General features: G+C 39.1%; 1 protein-coding gene across 10 annotated transcripts in view; it reads right to left on the bottom strand.

Moving 5' to 3' along the window:
• CFLAR (CASP8 and FADD like apoptosis regulator) overlaps positions 1-21,157 on the bottom strand; it is a 70,613-nt gene that overhangs the window by 38,872 nt on the left and 10,584 nt on the right. For 4 of the 10 annotated variants that reach the window (XM_069068763.1, XM_069068760.1, XM_069068765.1 and 1 more), the window contains one exon: positions 1,455-1,875. The exons of 3 other annotated variants lie outside the window; for them this stretch is intronic. In XM_069068763.1, coding sequence (XP_068924864.1) covers positions 1,455-1,753 — 299 coding nt within the window. In that variant the 5' untranslated portion in view covers positions 1,754-1,875. Of the gene's footprint in view, positions 1-1,454; positions 1,876-14,074; positions 15,482-21,157 lie in introns of those variants that run through there. 3 more of the 10 variants (XM_069068764.1, XM_069068762.1, XM_069068768.1) reach the window with 3 other exon arrangements.

The raw sequence follows: 21,157 nt of genomic DNA, 5'->3' as shown, positions 1-21,157 counted from the left end.
AATGCCTAGAATATTCTTCCTCCTAGCATACTGTTCTTTAAACAGCTACTTCCCTCTAGGAGAAGCTCAAAGGCCACTCTCTTCCAAAGGCCTTTCCCAATTGCTCCTAGTTATTTATCAATGTTCCTACCATCATCACTTTATATTCTTCCCCTTTCCCTTATGTAGAATGTAAGCTCCTTGAAAGCAGGTGCTGCTTTCATTTTTATCTAGAAATAAATCCCTAACCCCTAAACTAGTCTAGCAAATAATAATTACTTTTAAAATTCGTGTTGATTGGTCAAGGGGCAAAAATAACAGGAAATTAACTTCCTAACAGCCAATTAGGGCTGGGCTGAAATTCAAAGGATACACTATATTCAGTGACTAATGAGGATAAAGAAAAGGTTAAGAAAAACTATTCAGAGATCTAGAGAGCATCCTAGAAATTTGTCTCTGGGGCCTCAAAATTGCTGGGCCCTGACACAGAAAATCTTACTGATGAATCCTTTAATTCTCCAGTGGAATCTCTCAAAAATTTGGCAGTAATTACCAACTCTTATTCACTCCTGTCTCCTTTCATCTCATCATTCAAGCAGAAACCATCTGTCCCTTTAATTTAACTGCAAGTGTTTACAACTAAATAACTAACTTCTAGACACTATGTAGCAGTTAGAACCTATATTCCCCTTTTGTTTGGAATGGAGAAGACTAGGAAGAGGAGGCATAGAAAGTAAGTATATTTATTATTATACAACATAATATTTATTATTATTATTATAGTGTTTATAAAGAAAACAGGCATTTATTAAGCAACCAGGAACTGTGGACACACATACAAAAATAAAATGATCTTTGCCCTCATTCTATTGGGGAAACATATGTCATAAGTATATGCAGATCTATGTGTTTGTGCATCTATGTATGTGTGTGTATGTGTGCATGTGTATTGTAATGAGTGGGAGGGAAGGAGAAAATCTTGAATTTGAACGAAGAGTCAGGAGATCTGGATTCAAACTCTAGTTCTGACATTTACTGACTCCATGAATGTGGGGGAGTCATTAACCTTAATTCCCTCATCTGTTAAATGAAAATAATATTTTTACAACATACTTCTTAGGCTTGTTGTGAGAAAAGCACTTTATGAATCTTATTCTTTGAGGTATTATTATTCATAAGATTTTACTTTTACTATGACTCTGTCCCCCATTTCTACCATTTGGTAGCAACCACCTTTCCTTTCATCCACCCCCATCCCCAAATTACTGACTAACCAACACCTCCTTAACAATTAGGGATGAATAGGGGCAGCTAGGTGGTGCCACTGGCCCTGGAGTCAGGAGGACCTGAGTTCAATGTGACCTCAGACACTTAACACTTACTACCTATGTGACCTTGGGCAAGTCACTTAACCCCAACTGCCCTGCCCTCCAAAAAGAAAAAAAAAAAAAAAGAATTAGGGATGAATTAATTACCTGTACTCAGAAACAAGTTGTGGGTACTTGACCAGACTGGCTTCCACAGAGGATCTGTCTGTTTTCATTATCTTCTTTAGCAGGTCAAACCTCCTTACTCTGTACAGCAATTCTGCCAAACCAGCAGGAGAGAGCTTGCCCTTCTCATTCAAGGTGCACAGAAGATCTCGTAAGTCCAACTTTGTGACTAAGTCTGGCGCAAGATCGCGGCACAGGAAGACAATCACCTCCTTTTCATCTTCGTCTAATTCCTCTTCAATCTGATAAATGACTTGAGCCGATGTCTTATACACTGTCATTCCAAGGCACTGTATTTGGGCTAAATGGACTTAGCTCTTTTCAAGAAGAAACAAGGCTGCTTTCAAGATCATCTTTAATTGCATCTTTCAGTCTTGCGAATTTCTTTCCAACAGGGAGGTTTCTGTAAGGTTTGGGTTTGGGGTTTTTTTTAGTTTTTTTTTTTAAAGGGGAGAAGGAGAGAAAAATCTCATATCAAGAGGTTTGAACTAGAAGGTCCCCTAAGAGCTCTGGAATCCAATGATCCTTTTGATCCTAAGAGAGCTATTGTCTAGAATCAATATTTAGCCTTTTCCCTTCTCTACTGAGACTTGGCAAATTAAATACTTACTCTGCTTACAAATAAGGGACCCCAGCAAATTAGATGAAACCAAAACATACACTAATCTCTTTAAATACAGAAACTCAAGCCCAGTGTAAGTTTCCAAAGGATGTGAAACTGAACTTACGCTGCATTAATGAGTTATCTGGACTTTTTAATTCTATTTCTTAGAAGTTAATTCATCCTACAAGTTTTAAGGGAAAGTACGAGGGAAATGACAGGTAACCAGAGCAGATAAGAATTTTCTGTGAGTGGGAGAAAAGGGAGCAGGAAAACAAAGATGGATCTTGGGATCCTGGATTTTGAGCTGAACAAGGGGCCCTTAGAGGTTATCTAGTCCCTGGTCTCCAAAATGGAAACACTGGACCCTAAGGAGGGGAAATGGAATGACCCTAATGATGTATGTTCAACCAAAGGGAGAGTGGGAGATGGGTTATATCATTAGCATTAATAATTTACAATGGCTGTACCATAACTGCCAAGTGAGCACCAACAGCTGCATAAGCAAAATTCCCTCTCCCTTAAGGGAAATGATTAGAAAATAACCAGTTGCTGGGGAGATCCAAGTGTTGGGTTTTTTTTTTCTTTCCTTTCTCCTAATTCTTTACTGGGGCAAGTCAGCATGGGAAGGACATAGCTGATAATGAAACTGAATTAATTTTTCCTCAATCTTGTTCAGACCCCACCCAAGTGGGAAAGCCTATAGTGTTTAACTCAAGCTTGGGGAAGGGTGGGAAGGAGATAAATCCTTTTTCTAGATTTCTTGAGGCTGGGGTGGTCTGGGAGTGAGAGTGATCAAAGTCACTGAGGCATGTCCCCCCAGCCCCTCATTAGAATGGGTCCACCTCTCATAATATTCATTCTTCTCATTAATTAACCAATCAGAGTTGATTCACACTCTCAGGAACAGGAGTGAGTCCTTCTAAGGGTTGAGTGGGAGGAGGAGTCTTTGGCATTCAAGAATGCCAAGACCCTTTTATTAGTTATTCACTAGCACAATTAATAAAATGATTAATTACCCAGAAACTATATCTCTCCAACTTTATTTATGTTATACTCTTCCCCCACCTCCAAATGTACCCACAGTCTGCCCTCTAGGTCAAGCTGGCCCTCCTGGCTTGGGCAAGCACCCTTTCACAATGGCTAGTGATTAAAAGCATCTCCTTTTTTTTATTTCTAGTGGGAGACAGTGAGTCTCATAGGTTAAGCTGAAAGGTGATGGATTGCAACTGAGATCATAGCAGGCCTCATTTTATTATCTCGAGCTCCCCCCCCCCCCCCGCCCCAGTCCCAAATCCCTCTCCCAAACTTCCCTATTTCTGTTCAGGGCACCAATATCCTTCTATAGTCACTCAAGTTTAAAACCATGATATCATCCTCAGTTCTTCAATCAATCTTTTTGAAATCACATATCCAATCAATTGCCAAACCTCATTGCTTCTGCTTCCATAACATCTTTGTAAACATCCCAATACCTTAATTTAGAACTTCATTAACTCAAGCCTGGACTATGGAAATAGCTTCCTAATTAGTCTCCCTGCCCCAAGTTTCTTTCCTCTGAAATCCATGTTCTACTATGCCAGTTATCTGACCATGGGACTCCCTCAATAAAACCTAATGGTGCTCTATTGACTCTAGGATTAAATATTTCATCTTTAACTCATCTTTTTTTAATGTATCTTTATGAATAAATAAATACACATATATGGGGCACTCAAAAAAACTTACTGATAGAGGTGCAGGATCAAAAAATTTGGCACCCAGTGATCTAGCCCAACTCATTCATTTTACAAATGAGGAAGGTGAGGCTTAGCAAGTTAAATTACTTGCCCACGTGGGCACATGGTTATTAAGTATCAGAAGTAGAATCTGAACCAGGTCTTCCTTATCCCAAGTCCAGCACTCTGATCACTATTCCATGTTGAGTTAGGTGACCTTGAGTCTCCAAGCTGCCAATCACTAGGTATGAGATCATTCCACTAGGTGGAAGTCATTTAACTTCTCTGTAGCTCAATTTCCTCACCTGTAAAATTTGGTTGGTTATACCTGGACAACGTATCTCACAAGATTATAGTAAGAAAAGTATTCTATACCCTTTAGAGTATTGCAGAAATGGAAGTTGTTATTTGGGTTGGGAGGCAACCCAACACAGGAGACTGAAAGAGAAAGGCAGTTCAATCACCAAGCGATGGAAATAAAGAAAGAGGAGCTGTCAGTATTCATTTAAACTTCTTCCACTAACTTGCTTCAGCAAGCAATTTTTCATGAGCTTTGGCAGAATGGATACTCTAAATTTTGTAATAATGGCATAATAATATGGCATTATTGTACATAATAATGGCACAACAAATGACAAAATATGGTTGAACTATTTTAGACAGGTAGTACCTGGCTTAAGGAAGAATGTGTGGGGGAATGGTTTCTGCTACACCCCTTCCACCATTAGCTCCAGCCTCAAAATTGTCACTGATGCTCCTCCCTACAAAAATCTGACCTCCATTTCCTGTCAGGGCATCCTGGAAGTTGACAAATCCTCCAAGCTCATTTCCCTTCTCTTCCTGAATGAGACATATGTATTTGGACATGGCCAGCATGAGAATTTGTTTCTCTAAACTATGTACATTTGTTAAAAGGGTTTTCTTTTTCTTTTTCCAATGGTGTGAGCAAGAGGAGAACAGAAAATAAAACTCTCCTAAATTTTTTCTCCCTTTAAGTCAAGGAGAATAGAGACTGATAAAAACTGGAAATTGATGATCCAGTTTAACCTTCTCATTTTACAGATGAGTTAGGAAGCTCTAAAATAGTTGGTTCATCTTCAGACCATATTTGGTCCCTAGGCTTATACTCAGTCTATCCATTTTGGCAGGACCTGCCAGGGTTTACAATGCATTAGCATTGTTTTCAGGAACTCAAGGTTGCCTCCAAATCAGCATGAGGGATAAGACTAGGAAATCAATGGAAGGCCTAATATAATAAAGAGGAAAGAGTAATATGTTTGGTTGAAGGACATGGGTTTAAATCCCAGCTCTGTTGCTATGCAACCTTACACAAATCACTTTCTTCTCTGATAGGTATTAGAAAGTCCACTTCCCTGAATTTCCTAATTTGTAAAATGATGAGTTGGACTACATAGATTCTAAGGTCTCTTTCAGCTCTAACAAGATTCCATAAGCCCAGCTATTTTGTGGGTTTAAATTAGGTTTCTTTCACCGTGTGACCTTGGGCAAGTCACTTAACCCCAACTGCCCTCCAAAAAAGGCAAAATAAAATAGGCTTCTTGGGGCTAGGGACCAAGTCATCTTTTTGATAACACAGCTTCTAGGGGGGGAAAAGTGAATTTCAAATTCTCACCAAGCAATTTAATAAAAGAACTTTTGGAACACATGCCATTCATTAGTTAGAGGCTGACTCTGAATGTTTGTATGTGGCACAGGATCCACAGATACATACTATATACTGCAATGCCCATGCTTTTTATAAATTGTTACATTGAAAATGTTGATACATGATGCCATACCATGCCCTGTACACTGGTTCATAATCAATAAATAAGTGTCAAAATCTCAGTATTTTAGTTTGAGAGATTCAGACAGAATGTTTTCTGAATAAAACATTTAAAAAAGTGATCTGTTAAGCAAGGGAATAAAGAAAACATGGTTGCAAGGGGTAGTGAGAATAAGGATACTTTTTTTTAGTATCTTTTCTCTTTGCAAATATATATCCATTCTCTTTATAAATGACTCCCATCTATTTAGCATATTGTCAGGATCATCTCTGAAACACTTGGTCAACCATGTATTACCAAATGTGTTTGAAAGCAATGACTTCATCTATACTAAAAGAGGACTTTTCAGTAAGTTAAAGCAGCCTTTCCCACAATCAGGCTAAATTGGTGAGGATTTACTAAAATCACAGTATTGTTATTATTAGCCATATGCCTAACTGATGAAAAAAATTCATATAAGAGCTACTCATCTGAAGCTTGAAGGAAATAAAGTCTTTGCCAGAAACTTTGGAACTATATTTAAAATTCACTGAAAGTGAAAAGTCTTGATTTTTTCCCCAGAAATTTCCTGGTTGGTTTTTTTTAATCACATGATATTTTCTAAGAGATTTTCTATTTGTAGGGTTTTTTTTAGTAAAGTCTAAATCAATAGTTCTACTCACACAGTAAGTTAGAATATAAAAGCAAATTACTAGTTTTCATTAAGCTATGGTTTTCATTATTATTTTTACTAAAAGCCATATTTTGGATTTTTCCCACTCCTACAAAAGTTTTCAAAGATGAGGAGGCAATGGTGGGATCTTTATTAGACGCTATATTTTAAACTTTGTAATGTGACTGCTGAAGCTGGTTTCCACAACCATGCCCTAAAGGAAGGGCTCTTAAGTTAGGATTCACAGACCCCCAAAAGATCCATGAACAGGTTTCAAGGGATCCAGGGAGTTGGATGAGGGGAAAATTACATCTTTATTTTCACTAATCTCTAACCGAAATTTAGTATTTTCTTTTAAGTGGAAAAAATCCTAGGATTTGTTTGATAGGGACTGCTGCCAATCATACTTCAGAGATGGTTTAAAAACCTGCCCAGAGTACACAATCAGGTATTTAAAGATGGCTATTGAGTACCTGATAGAACTGTCATAAGACTTATGTATTTTAGTTTCGTCAGACAAAAAAAAAATCTTTGGATTCTATGACTGCCAAAAGAGGAAGGGATTTACAATTCAAAGATAAACTTGTAAGATTTACAGGAAGGCTAAAGGAAAGGAAGGTGGTTTACCTGGCAAAAACAGGAAGGATTAAGTCAAGCTATAAATCTTCCTTCTTTTTAGTATCTGATTTTTATTTTTTTCTCAATTACCACACACATATAAAACAAACATACACATAGTTAAGAATTCCTACTCTAGACAGAAATTTAAGTACTAGTCAATTAACAAAAAATGACAGGTTAAAAAAATACATAGATATACATACATAAAATGAGGATATATTTACACAGATATATATATAACACATATATGTGTGTATATATGTATATGTATAATAATCAGTTCCATTCCTCTACATATATGTGATAAGTAGTCTATTCCCTCATCGCTAATCAGACTAGATTACTCCACAGGACCTAAAACCCTTAATGAGAGCATCTGTCATATGCAGAGGTTACAAAAGGAAAAATAAAGATTACATGCTGAGTCACAAGCTAAGTCAAGTCAAAAAATCATTTATAAAGTGTCTAGGATGTTCCAGGCACATGACCTTGAGTAAGTTAGGGTCCTGAGAACTAGAGTGTTTACTCATTTGCAAAATGAGATTATATTAAATGAGTTTTAAGGTCCCTTCCAGTTTCAAAATCCTATGAACCCAAGTACAACAGAAAATGTTTTAGCTTTGAAGGGTAGAATGCGACTCTGGGGCAACAGAAAGAGGCTATTATTATCCTTATTTTACAGAGGAGTAAACTGAGGAAGAAAGGGAGGTTAAGTGCCTTGTCCAGGCTCACACAGTTTGTGTCTGAGGAAGCATTTGAACTCAGATTTTTCTGACTCCAGTTCCAGCACTCTATTTATTGTATCACCTAACTGCTTAAAATCATGAAAACAATCTAGTAAAAAAAATTAAACATACAATTTTTACAAAGATTCTGATTTTTAATATTGATTTATCATCTCTCAGGAGGCAACATGGCACAGAGGAAAGAACAATGTCTCTAGTCAGGGCTTCTGCGCTCAATGCTACTTACTGCCTGGTGTGAGCCTACCTTGTGTAAATCACAACCTCCCTGAGTTTTCTATGTTTGTAAAATTTGAAGCCTCTTTGGTTCCTTTCAACTTTAGGTCTATGATTGTAGACAAATCTTAAATACCTTGCTGTAATTATTAAATACTTTCAAGCTGACAATTTGGGTATATGCTACATTTGGCACTTTTATGGTGCCTGCAATAAGGCTGATCCTTTTGGGATTTTAGCAGTGGGCTCTTGGGTAAAGCCCAGAATAGACTCAGCTCAATTCAACAAACATTTTATCATTTGCTTCCTATGTGTAAGACACCATGCTAGGAGCTGAAGATACAAAGGAGAAAAACCAGTCCTAAAGTCAGACCCTGCCTTCAAGGAGTTTCCATTTTACAACTTTGCTTAGCTCCATTCAAAAGAGAGTTGGAGTACAGATCTTCTACAAGAAGACAATTTTACTGGCTTTCATAAACTGTGTCCTTCATGCTCCCACCCTCTACAGACATTTAAGCGCATGCTTCTTTCTGTCCTTCCCTAGCTCAGAACTCCACTCACCTCTTCCCCAGTATCAGCCTTGGCTGCACCTCTCACCTTAGCCTTGCTTAGGCTGGAAATGAAGGAATTCTTCTGATTCCCTTCACTATTATCACACAGACTGTCTTTTCCCATTAAAACATCTGATTTCCCTTGATTTTCCAACAACCAGTTCGGTTTATAGGGGTATTTCCACTGTTTTTAGTACTTTACCTTGTTTTGCCGACTCAACCGATGATCTAGTTTTACAGAAATTCCCTGTAACTCCCACTATGACAGCCCTCAGACAGACTCAGACCTTGACAATGTGTCCTAGAAAAGCATTTGCTAATTTAAAGAATTCACTGACCCTTTAACTTCAGTTCCCTCATGCTACCTTAGCCAAAGGATGACTACATACATAGAAAGGACATTCTTTGGGGATTAAGTAGCAATCCCCAATATTCAAATAATCTAGACGACAATGGGGGTAGAATCAATTTGTCATAGTGAGTCATGTGGGACAAAAATTCTAGAATTAGTTTCATTTCTTTTTGTGAGGAAATAGGGGGAGGGGCAGCAGAGAGTACACTGCTGGAGAGCATTAAATGGCCAAAGGAGGAATGAAAAGGGATAGCAACTAACCAGGTTTGGGAATGATAAAAATTGGATTTAATGAGGGACTGACAGCCATCTCCAAATTTCTCATCGCCTTTCTTCTTTCCTCCTCCTCTACTAAGGATCCCATCAACTAAGATTATGTTATCCTACATTTATATAGCACTTTCAGGTTTACATAAAGTATTTTCCTCACAAAGATCCAATGGGGTAGGGGCACTCTCACCATAATCTCATGCCTTTCCCGGTAGAATCTTGGACTCGGAAAAATTGGTTCTCATAGGTTGACTTTTACTTCCTCTTGTGAACTAAAGCTTCCATGCTACTTTCCCATCATCTCCACCGGACCCTTCCCTTCCAATTTCCCTTTAAGAAAGGGATTGTCTTCTCTTATTAGAATGGAAACTCCTTGAGGACAGAGGTTGTCTTGCTTCCTTATATTTGTATTCCCAGTGCCAAGAAGGGCTCTGGACATGTACTAAATGCCTAATAAATACCTTACTTTTTTATGTATGAGTTTTATCATCTTACAGATGAGAAAACCAAGGCCAAGTACTTTAAATATCTTGTCCTGTGGTCACGGAGTTAAGGTGTCAAAGTCAGCACGGTGCCCAGATCTTTTGACAGATCTCCTTCCACTATATCATTCTGCCTGACTCAAAGACATAGAAGCATAGAATCATTTCCTAACAGTTAGAAATAATTGAACTTGATAACCCAGAATTTTATAAACTTGAGACATAAATTATTTAGGGAAGAATTCTTTATTTGACAAGAACTGCAGGAAAAACTTAAAAGCAGCTTAGCAGAAATTAGATTTAGAACACATTGTGCCACTATATACCACAATAAGCTGAAAACAAATATGTGGCCTAAATATGTGGCCATATCCACCCCCTCAAAAAAACACACACGAAAAAGCTAGATCAGATATTTTCACAGCTATGGCTAATGAATAAACTCTTAACCAAACAAAAAGAGGAAATCATAAAAGATAAAAGAGATAATTCTTTATTACATGTAATGGAGAGGCTTTTGCATGAACAAAATTAATGTAACTAGGATAAGAAGGGATTAAGAAAAAAATCTTTGCATCCAATATCTCTGACAAGGGTCTTGATACCCAACTATATAGGAAACTAATACAAATACAAAAGACTAAAAGCCATTTCCCATCTCATAAGTAATCAAAGGATATGAAAACAAACAGTTTTCAAAAGAAGAATTGCATATTAACAGCCAAATGAAATAAGAGACATGCAAATCATAAAATCCCCAAGTTTCACCTCACTCCCAGAAAATTAGCTAAGATAAAATATAGAAAGTTGGTATTGGAAGGGCTGTAAGACAAGCAATTTACAATAATCTAAAATTACTAAAATGTTCATATACTTGACCCAGAGAGCCCACTGCCAGGCATATACCACAAGGTCAAAGATAAATATACACCATAATATTTACAACAGTATTTGTAGTAACAAACAAATGGAAATAAAGTAGATGGCTATCAGCTGGGGGAATAGTTAAATAAGTGGTAACTGATTGATGGGACATTACTATGCTGTAAGAAATTATGAATATGAAGAACAGAGAAGCACAGAAGACTTCAATGAAATAATGCAGAATGAAATGATGCAAAAAAGTGTAAGCAGGACCAGGAAAACAATACATACAATGACTACAATAATGTAGATAAAAAGAATGTAGTTGCTGTGTTGGTTAATTTTGCTGAACTGGTTTTATCCCCCCTCTCTTTTTTAGTTAAGAAATGATTCTCTTTGGGGTGGCTAGGTGGTGAAGTGAATAGAGCACTGGCCCTGGAGGCAGGAGGACCTGAGTTAAAATCTGACCTCAGACATTTAACACAAAACTAGCCATGTGACCTTGGGCAAGTCACTTAACCCCAACTGCCCTACTTTCCCCCCCTCCAAAAAGCAAAGAAAGACAGAAATGGTTATCTGGGAGGATAAAGAGATATACTGGAAATATAGGTGATGTAAAAACAAGATATAAGTAAATTTTTAAAAGCACTCCCTCATTTTATTATGGAGTCTTTGACTTTAACCTCCCCACATGAAAACCAAAATATAGTATGGGACCCCAACTCTTGGTTTTTACCCAGATCACATTTGTGACTTGCAAATTATTTTCCCTTTGACCATGTCCCCTCCAAGGCTTTCTGCTAGGGATACATATAAAAGAGACCTATAGTTTATAGATCTCTATAGAAAAATTAAAAGAATACTCCACTTCCATGGAAGCATTTAGGTGAACTCATAGAAATACCATTCAGATTTTATTCAAGGAGACAAAAAAAAAAACCTACAAAGAACAAAGAACTTATACCTAAGCCCATAACCAGTCAAAATATCATTCCCAAGTACCTGATTCTCAGTATCAGATTAGTATTAGTACTGATTCTCATTCCCACAACAACCTGGGCTAACTCTCCCCAAACCCTGCCCCCCCCCAACCTAAAGAGTACTCTGGACTTACCATACTGCTCAATGTTAGAGGTCCCAAAATGGAAGGCTTTAGTCACTAGTGAATCTACTCCACAGGGGGAAGGCAGAGTGAACTCCTTTTTCCAGGAGTCTGCATAACTAACACTAATAATGAAGGGAAAAGTCTGGGTTCTGGGTTTGGTCTTCTACATCATGGTTCTATCCTTTGCTACTCCTCAGCTCTGGTTCCTGAGTGGTCCAAGAAGTCAAGTCAACACTGGGTATGCTGTGTTCTCTTTGCCCTCCACTACTGCTGTCAGTCTGGGGCCATGTGATTCCTCTTCTCCTGGGGTCTTGTGGGGCCTTGAAGGGACCTCAACCATGCATAGGAGTTCAGTAAATCACAAACCAACACAATCTTTGTAGCCAGCCCTTCACTTTGAGTCTCTCAGCTATTAAAACAGCTACAAACTATTTAAAAGCCAATTCTCTGGGTGTAGGTCATGGAATTTATGAACTTGGAATTCACCCTCGAATCAAGGAAACGAAGTCAATGACAAAACAAAGGCCTTATTCTGTAACCTAGTAAATCCTGACCAGGTCCTCCCCACCCTCTGGGACATACAAAATATACACACACTTAATAGACATTTACTAAGAATGGACTATGAACAAAACTGTTTTGTCTCTTGCTATGCCTTAAAATTACTAGCATATAGAAAGTACTCAATTGCTGATTGATAGAAAGGAAAAAACTGAATAACTACACATTAGAGACAAATGATAATAGTTGTAAAATCTTAGCACATATAGTAGAGCCTTAATAAATACCCATTCCCTTTCTTTCATTCCTTTCCCCTTCTCCTTCCTCTTCGCTTCCATTCCCTCCCTGAAAATTTGAGAGTAAATTACAGTTCTCCTATCAAAGAATCAGAGTCAGAAGGGACCTTAAAAGTCACCTAGTCTACCATGAATGAATGCCCTCTACAACATCCCATGATGTTCCTGTGACTGCTTTACCATCTTCATTATCCTAAGAGTAAATCTATTCCATTTGTGGACAGCTCTCACCTTGAATGCAATATAACTGCACTGTTACTATCTCATTTCCATTTTATGTCTTGAGGAAGTGACTTACTCAATTCTGTGAAGCTGGTTGTAATTTTTATCCTCATTTTTACCCCTCAGGAAACTGAGTCAGAGAGAGATTAACTGACTTGTCACACAGCTAATAAGAATTGAGACAGGATTGAAACTCAGATCTTCCTAACTCCAACACTCAATCCATTCCATCACCCAATGGCCACTAGAGTATAAGCTTCTCTAGGGCTGGGATAGTGCTTAAATATATAATAAGGGGTTAATAAATACTTTTGCATTTATTCATTTATTGAGTACTACTGATTGTGATAAATTCAAAAACACTGCTAACGGCAACTAGCATTTATATAGACTTTGACATTTGCAAAGTGCTTTACATGTGTTACCCCACTTGATTCTAAACAACCCTGCAAGGTAGGTGCTATTGTTATCCCCATTTACAAATAAGGAAACTGAGGCTCAGAGAGGTCACATAGCTAGTAAGTGTCTTAGGCAGGATTTGAACCCAGGTCTTACTGACTCAAAGTCTTGGGCTTTATTCATATAGCACTTGGGCTATATTCATATAGCACTTTAAAGTTTGCCAAATAACCCTGTGAGGAAGACAGCACAAGTATCATTATCCTATATTATTTATATTACATAATGATTTCTGTTTTACGGAAGAATTTTTTTTGGGGGGGGAGCAGACAATAATCAAGAAATATTAAGTGTCTACTATGTTTTAGGACATATGTTAGGCACAGGGGAAAAAATGATTTAAAAAATGAAGACATCCCTACTTTTATGGGTATCCAAATGAAAATTTTCTATTTTTACCAAAGCCTTTGTTAATATTTTTTCTTGTCTAAAGTAGCATTAGTATGACCAAAATTATTTTTATTAGCATACACCATTCTTTGGCTCAAGTCTTTTAGTGATTTGTAATTAGCTTGTCTGGAATGTGTCCCTAGAGATATTTTTCTTTTCTGTCAAAAATGACTAATGCTTGAAGAAAAGCACAGGTGCTAGGCATAGGATGAACACAAATACAAAATTTCTTTTGCTTTGCCTCTTTTTTTTAGGGCATTTAGGTAACTGAGACCCTTCAAGGAACACCCCTGGGCCTATATACTAAGTATATTCGTAAGAATAGGGGCCAAGACCTCGGTTTTCATAACTGTATGTCAATATAATTGTTTTCCTATATATTTTACTTTGTGCATTTAAAACCATCCTGAGGACTCCAAAGGCTTCACCACACTGCCAAGTGGGTCGCCCACGACAAATAAAAAGTTAAGAAACCCTGCTGTAAGTCTATATAAATTTAAACAAATATGAGTTATTCTCATTCTTCGATGAGATCTAGAATATAAACAGTAGTGACTAATAAATGAACGAAAAGCATTTATTAAGCTCTTAAAGGCATCTCATTCCATCAACAAATACTTCTATGGGAGGTTAACAGTTTTAACTCAGAAAAAATTGCGTTTGTATAGTTCACAGGCTCCAAGGCTGCGTAAATTGTTCCCAAGTTCAAATTCAGAATGCTGCGCTACAGTGGCGGAAGTGCAGACGGGGAACCCGCTGGTAAATGACTCACTCACTGCCGGCCTGCCAAGTTCAGCTTTGCCGGGAAGGCGAAGAAGGGATGAATGCTCCCTCGTACTCACGGGGCGTGAGGCTTGGGCATCCAGCGCTCCGATACGGGCCACGTAGCTGAGCCACTGGGCAGACAGTGATTCCTAAAGCAACAGTTTCAACAGGTACGCTCGGGAGACCGCGACAGCTGCGCCCGCGACAACCGTCTCGCCCCGAGAGTCAAGAAACAGGAAGCAGGAAATTTTAGGTGGGTCCCTAAAGTTGTCGAGGCGGAGCCGGAGTAGTTTTTGTTTTGCTTCTAAATTTTCAACGCTACTGGAATTGGCTCTGGAAATGCTCATCGTTCTCAGGATTTAGGAGGGTTAGGGAAATTCGCACAGCAGATAGCATACCTCCACCCTAACTCTGTGCTCTGGGACTGACCGCTTCCCTTTCAGAGCAAGAAATCTCCAGTTCGAATTTCTTACGTAATGACTTCAATGTCGAGACTGGTGCGTAGGGGGGGAATTTTCCCCTGGGGGACCACGGAACACCAAGTTTTCAGTAAAAGCTGCTCCACGAATAGTTTAAGACTCCCACGCGTGGAGAATGACTCAACCACCGAACGTAGCCTCATTAATAGAATGTGGAGGGGGTGGGAACCTTCTCCCTGGGGACCCTGGAAAAGGGAGTTCATCCCTGGAGTGTTTTTATTTGGAATTTCAAAAAGACCTTTACCAAATCACCCTTCTACTCTCCGCTTTATACACACATACACATACACACACAAACGTAAAAGCACTGGGACAGCTGTTGGGGGATCGGAAGGGGGAGGGGGAGTTCAAAAAGCACAAGTATTTCCTTCCTTAGAATACCAACCGCCCTTATTAAAGGGGAAAAAACTTCCAGTTACCCATTACGTACTGTCTAAGGTTCAACTTTTTGCATGGTGTTCCGGTTCTCTGCGGTTTCTTACTTCCAAATTTACACTTTCCAGCCTTATCTTCCAACCCTTCTTTCCGAACTCAGAGCAGCAATCCTGCCCTTTGAGATCTCCTCAGTGCCTAGGTATACAATGATCCCACCCAGAATGCCCTCTAGCTCGGTTCTAGTTAGGCTATTGGACTCTTACTCCTATTGAAAAGTCACTTCCTCCATTTAATTTAACATCGGTGTATTAAGCACCTACCCAACACAGGGCCACGATGCTAGGCCTGGGGATACAAGCACAGACTGCAAAAGAAACAGTACTTTCTTCTTAAGGAGATGAAGAACAAAAGGTGGGGAAACAAATTAATATAAAAAAGAATGAGTTTAAAAAAAAAGATCCAGGCAAAGTTCTTCCAGAAAATTTGAGGAGTGAGCATTTTCAAGGAAAGCCTCCAGAAGGAAGGCTGGCTTTACTTCTTTTCCCTCTCCATCTACTCCACACTCATCCAAACTGTTTTCTATCTAGCCTTTGAACAAAAATAGCACTAACTTATTACCCAGTACGTTGTATTGTAATTGTGTGAGTGAGTGTGTGTGTGTGTGTGTTCGTAATCTCCATGTGGGCAGAAAGCACTTAATAATACTCTTTTGTGTGTGTATGTGTTCACATCTTCAGCACTTTGCTGAGCTGAGAGGCCTTAGAGTTCAAGTTCCTCATTGGAAATAGATGTTATTTCTATTTCCTGATCAGATTCTCCCAAAGATGAAAGAATCATAAGGGATTTCTGAAGTCTAAATGAGACCAGAGTAAGAATCCCTTTAAAAAACATTTCTGACAAGCAATCATAAATTCAGTACTAGGAAGGATATCCAGCTGCACAGGTATAATCTATATCAAATTGCTTTCCTTCTCAATGATGGGTGAAGGGGAGAGAGTGAGAGAGAATTTAGAATTTAATTTTTTTTTCAGATTGACTCTTTTTTTAAATTTATTTTTAATTTTGAACATTCACTTTTATAAGATTTTGAGTTCCAAATATTTTCTCCCTCCATCCCTTCCCCCTGCCCAAGATGACATGCAATTTGATATAGGCTATACCTGGTGTACAATCATATTAAATATATTTCCACAGTAGTCATGTTGTGAAAGAAGAATCAGAACCAAAGGGAAAAGTCTAGAGAAAGAAAAAACAAAAAAAGAGAAAATGGTACACTTCAATTTGCTTTCACACTCTATAGTTTTTTCTCCATAGCATTTTCCATCATGAGTCCCTTGAAACTGTTAGACAAAAAAAAATTTTTTAAATAAATGTTAAAAATGCTTTTACATGTAATTGGGGGAAATAATATATTAATTTTTTTTAAAAGAAAGGATGGTGAAGCTATGTGGCATAGCCCAGCCCTAGAATCAGAAGGACTTGAGTTCAAATGTGACCTCAGATACTTAACACTTACCAGCCGTGTGACCTTGGGCAAGTCACTTAACCCCAATTGCCTTGCCTTCCCCCCTCCAAAAAGCAAAAAAAAAAAAAAAAAAAGAAAGAAAGAAAGAAAGAAAGGATGTCCAATGCCATTTATTCCAACCCTTTAATTCTAGAGATAAGGGAGCAGATCTGGAGGATGTGAAGTCACCTCCAACATCACAAAACAACTAAACAGAGCCTGGATCAGAACCTAGATCTTCTTCCTTCAGATGCAATGGGTTTTCCACTATCCCTTGCTGCCTCCATTATCTGATTTCAGATTGCTACCTTCCAGTGAGGAGGAACCTCAGGGCCCCTAGAAGCAGGCCATTCATTCCCCAAGTTCCACTTGTCAGGGAGCTTTTCTTTCCTTTGCATCTTTAGACCTTCTGAAGCCAAAGAGAATAAATTCTTTTTATTTCTCCACATACTAGCCCTTCAAATATTTGAAGATGTTTTTTTTGGTATGGTTATTTTGTATTATTTTCCTGCACAAGGACAGAGAGAGATGTAAGATGTTTCCTAGATCATCTTACTGCACTTACACTCCTCCTCTGGTGGTACTCAGTAATATGGAACTCAGAAATTAACAAAATACTCCAAGTGTTTTCTATGATCATTTGCTTTGTTCTGGATACTCTGCCTCCCCTAATGAAGCTAAGGATAGAACGAGCTTTTTCTTTTCTTTCTTTCTTTTTTGGGGGGGGCTATCATGGTGTACTATTGACTCATCTTGAGCTTACAATCCACTAAAACATTTGAAGTCACAAAATCTTTGTCTCTCTACCTCTCCAATACTGCACTTGTGGAGTTAATCACTTGAACCCAAGGTTAAAAAGCCTTGACTTTTCTTATCTACCCCTAGGAAGGGTTAACTTCTTGCCTATTCCAGTGGACAATGAAGTTAAAAAAAAAATAAAGGTACCATAGAAATGATAAAACATGAAGGACAATGGGTTCAGAATTTCACTTCTACTAATCAGACAGATGACTAGATGGCATAGTGGTTCTATTGTAGTAACCCCCATCTCTCCCCATCATAGGAGAGCTGCCTAGGAAACCTGCCCCAAACCCAACAAAGCCTGGCCAGGCAGCAAGCATACCAAGTAAACCTGCCCAAGCCAGCTACCTGAAGCCCATGGTCACCCCCCCTTCTGTCCAGTTCTTGAAATAGATTTGGGAACTTTCCAGTTGTGTAACAAACTGATCCCTAGACAACAATCATTAAGCAATGCTATCCTTAGGCTTCTGTATTTTCCTGGCTTGCTCTCCTTGGTGACATTTATGTTGTGGGTTTTGCCTACATAAACCCCTAGATGTATATGCTCAGGGCTGCCTGATTTGGGTAAATGACTCCTAGGAGTCCCCAGGTTAATTATGCTCCACAATAAATTCCATTTAAAATGATTAATCGTCTCCACTCACAATTTCTCATTACAACACTACTGCAGTGCATGGAATTAGGAAGACTCATCTTCCTAAGTTCAAATGAAGCCTCAGACACTTATTAGCAATTTCTCTTTACAACATTTGGAGGCCCTAGCAAAATAGCAGCCTTCCTCGCTGCAGGAGACCTGGGAACCCCAGCCTCAGGAAAGAGCTGACCCTGCCCTAACCCTGAGTGGAGCCGGCACCTGAGGAAAAGGTATTTTCCCAGGGCCCCAAGGCTTGGGCAGAGTTAGCCAAGTCCCTCCTCAACTTCAGTTTGTTCCTACATTCGGCCATAAGGAGCTATGTATGTGTCCTGTTCTCTAGAGGTGAGTGTCTGTTTATGAGGGCACCCATCTGGTAGGGATTGAGTGGCGGCTGGATGCTGCAAAATGCCATCATCCTAGCTCCTTTCTTGAGACGTCAGAAAGAGATCCCCTGGGGCCTGTTTTATGTTGTCTAGGAGCCTTGAGCATTCTGCATCCATTTGTCTTTCTGTGTGTTGTCTTGTGTATATCTTGTATGTAGACTGTGTAAAGAAATCTCTGAATCTGACACCCTGTAAGATTCAAAAGCAGCCAGGCAGTAAGAAACACTGTACCTGGGCTAGAAAGATTGATAATCTCTCTTTTTTTCTTTTTTTTTAAGCAATTGGGGTTAAGTAACTTGCTCAAGGTTACACGGCCAGGTGTTTCTGGGTGGGTGCTAAGTGTCTGAGCCCAGATTCGATCCCAGGTCATCCTGACTCTGGGGCCAATGTTCTTACTCAATGTACTACCTGGCCTTTGATTGATAATCTCTTAAAGAAAGGTTGTTGGCAGAAAAAAAACATTTCTCCTTCTACTCCTTTGGACTCTGGCCAAGGTCTTGAAATAGAAAGACAAATGGACAAAGGGAAAAAGGGTAAATTTCTCCCCTAAGATTTATCTAAGAGAAAAGGAGTCACTTCACTGATCAAAGAGAAGTAGGTTTCAAAGCTACACTTTGGAATAAGACTAGCACTTAACTCTTTCCTGGGTCACAGAAAGAGAACTGTGCAATATCATTGGGAATATAGATCCAGGTAATTGAATTCATTCTGGTTACTATTAGGCACTAAGATAAATTGGAAAATGCATAGATATGAAAAAGAGACGCCTTAGATATGAAACTTTCAATTCTCCCATATGGGGAAAAGAGGCTGGGCACAACTGGACCTTTTCCAGAGTCTCACAGAGGGTTCAAAGCTCTCATTCTCAGAGAAGTTTTTAAAGGAATGAATACCTGAATGAAGTTTACTTGAGCAAAAGGTCAAAAAAATCCACTAGATTCTCCTCCCTGAGTCCCACCTCTGACAAGGCTAAGGCTACAATGCCTTCTCACTGTGATCCCAACTAGGACTACTGTGCCCTCCCCCTGTCATCTTGGCTCAGAATGAGTTAGGGCTGCAGTGAAAAGTTAGAGCAATTGTAGGGAATTTGAGTTAACCTCCCCCTCCTGGTAAAAAAAAAGGGGGAGGGGGGAGGCACAGCAGAAACATTGGAGCCCCACTAGCAACAGCACTAGATCCCCAGGTACCCTGAAGCCCACCCCTCTAGGTAAGCAGATGAACCTCTCCTCTAACCTGGAGTTTCTACTTCAAGTTCCCCAAACCCCCTCCTCAATGCTACAACCTTCTGGCACTCCCCAGTTCTTAGTCCCTCCCACACAAGGAGCAGTGTCCTCTTTCTCCTTCCTTCCCAAATAGACCACACCCACAACCAGGGTCTGCTGCTGTGGGGAGATGAGAAAAAGAGAGAAGAAAATGAGGTCAGAAGTCAACCAGCTTCTGCACTTGGTAAGACAATAATTTTTACATGTAATTTGGAAATGCAATTAATGTCATCTCACAGTTTATATTATTGTTGTATTTCTACACTGAAGTATTTGTATTTCTACTACTTGAAGTAAAAGTCATTGGGACCACAACTAGTTTTATTTTGAGTTTGAATTTAGATATAGTTGTCTGCATTAAATCAGTATCTGAGAGAAATGCCACAATATACTCAGAGGGAATCCTGCTTCAGGTGAAGGTTTGCTTTTGGGGAAATCTGAGAGGACAATTTTAGCCTCAGTCTAAAATGGGACCCTCCTGACTCAGTTTCCCCATTGTCTTCCTTTGAAAAGGAATGTTTCTCACCTGGCTATTCCTGAGTCTGGCTATGAGATGGAATTAAAGTGACTCTTATCTGAATTCAAACAGAGCTAAGGATGTTTTATCCTGTCATATCTAGCATGTGCCTGCTTTTTCCTTTTATGACAAATTTCTCTAATTAGAGCAAGTGGTCAATAAAAGAGAGTAAAACTATAATGCAGGTATGTGAAATTTTGCTGTTCTCAATCTGACTGTGTAGTCAATCCATATACCAAACAACTGGGTAAATTAATAATGTGCTTGTCATCTGCCTACCTGCATAGTCAAGTAAAAGGTTAAATCTCTGGAATAGAACATTTTTTTCTGGATGACATTGGAACAATTAGTCAAAGGAAAAGAAAGTTTGTGAAACAAAGGTACAAACACAAGTTAATCATTATCCCGTGTTCTAAGGCTGGGATACATCTGAGCTACTAAAGTGAATGTTAGATCTGAGCCATTCAGCCTAAAATTATATTCCTTTCTACAGCCTAAATAGTTTAGTAAAAAGGTATTCACCTACAGTTGGCAGCAAACAGTGGATATCAGTCTCTACTCACCTATCATCTCCTGAATGTGATCTATGGGTCCCATTGAGACAGGGACAGCTCTACTCCCCTTTCCAGCCTAAAGAAAGTACAGAAGCTGAGACCTCTGCCCATTCCCTTAAATGCCAACTCCCTGAAGGGGGAATAATGGAATCTGCCCCCAGCCCCAAATATTCAAACCTCCCTCCCCTGCTTGGCCCTTTTCCCAGCATCTCCTTCCACCCAACCCGTTCACACTCGGATGATTTCTTCACTAAACAAAAAAGAAGTGGGGAGGGAGTGGGTCAAGCATTTCCATCAAATAACTCATTTGGGAGCCAGAAAAATGAGCTTACTCCTGAGAGACAGGTATTTCATTCCCCAACTAGATAATATTCTGTTAAGTACTGTCACAAGGTGCTAGTGGTAGTTAAGAAAATTCTGAATGAACTCCTTCCCCAGTCTGGCCTTCCAATTGGGTTGGGTTCTGATAATGGGCCAGCTTTTGTGCCTACCAACTGTAGCTCAGGCCAAGTGGAGTGGATCAACTAGACCTTGAAGGAGTTCTTTGCCAAATTAGTAAACCTGGGTCACAATTCTTCTCC

The sequence above is a fragment of the Petaurus breviceps genome, unplaced genomic scaffold (genome assembly GCF_028583685.1).
Source record: "Petaurus breviceps papuanus isolate PSGF00001 unplaced genomic scaffold, PetGlider_PUasm1.0 90769, whole genome shotgun sequence".
In the NCBI taxonomy this organism is placed as follows: domain Eukaryota; kingdom Metazoa; phylum Chordata; class Mammalia; order Diprotodontia; family Petauridae; genus Petaurus; species Petaurus breviceps.
The sequence above is the reverse complement of the archived record's forward strand: the minus strand, read 5'-3'. Positions and strand labels throughout refer to the sequence as shown.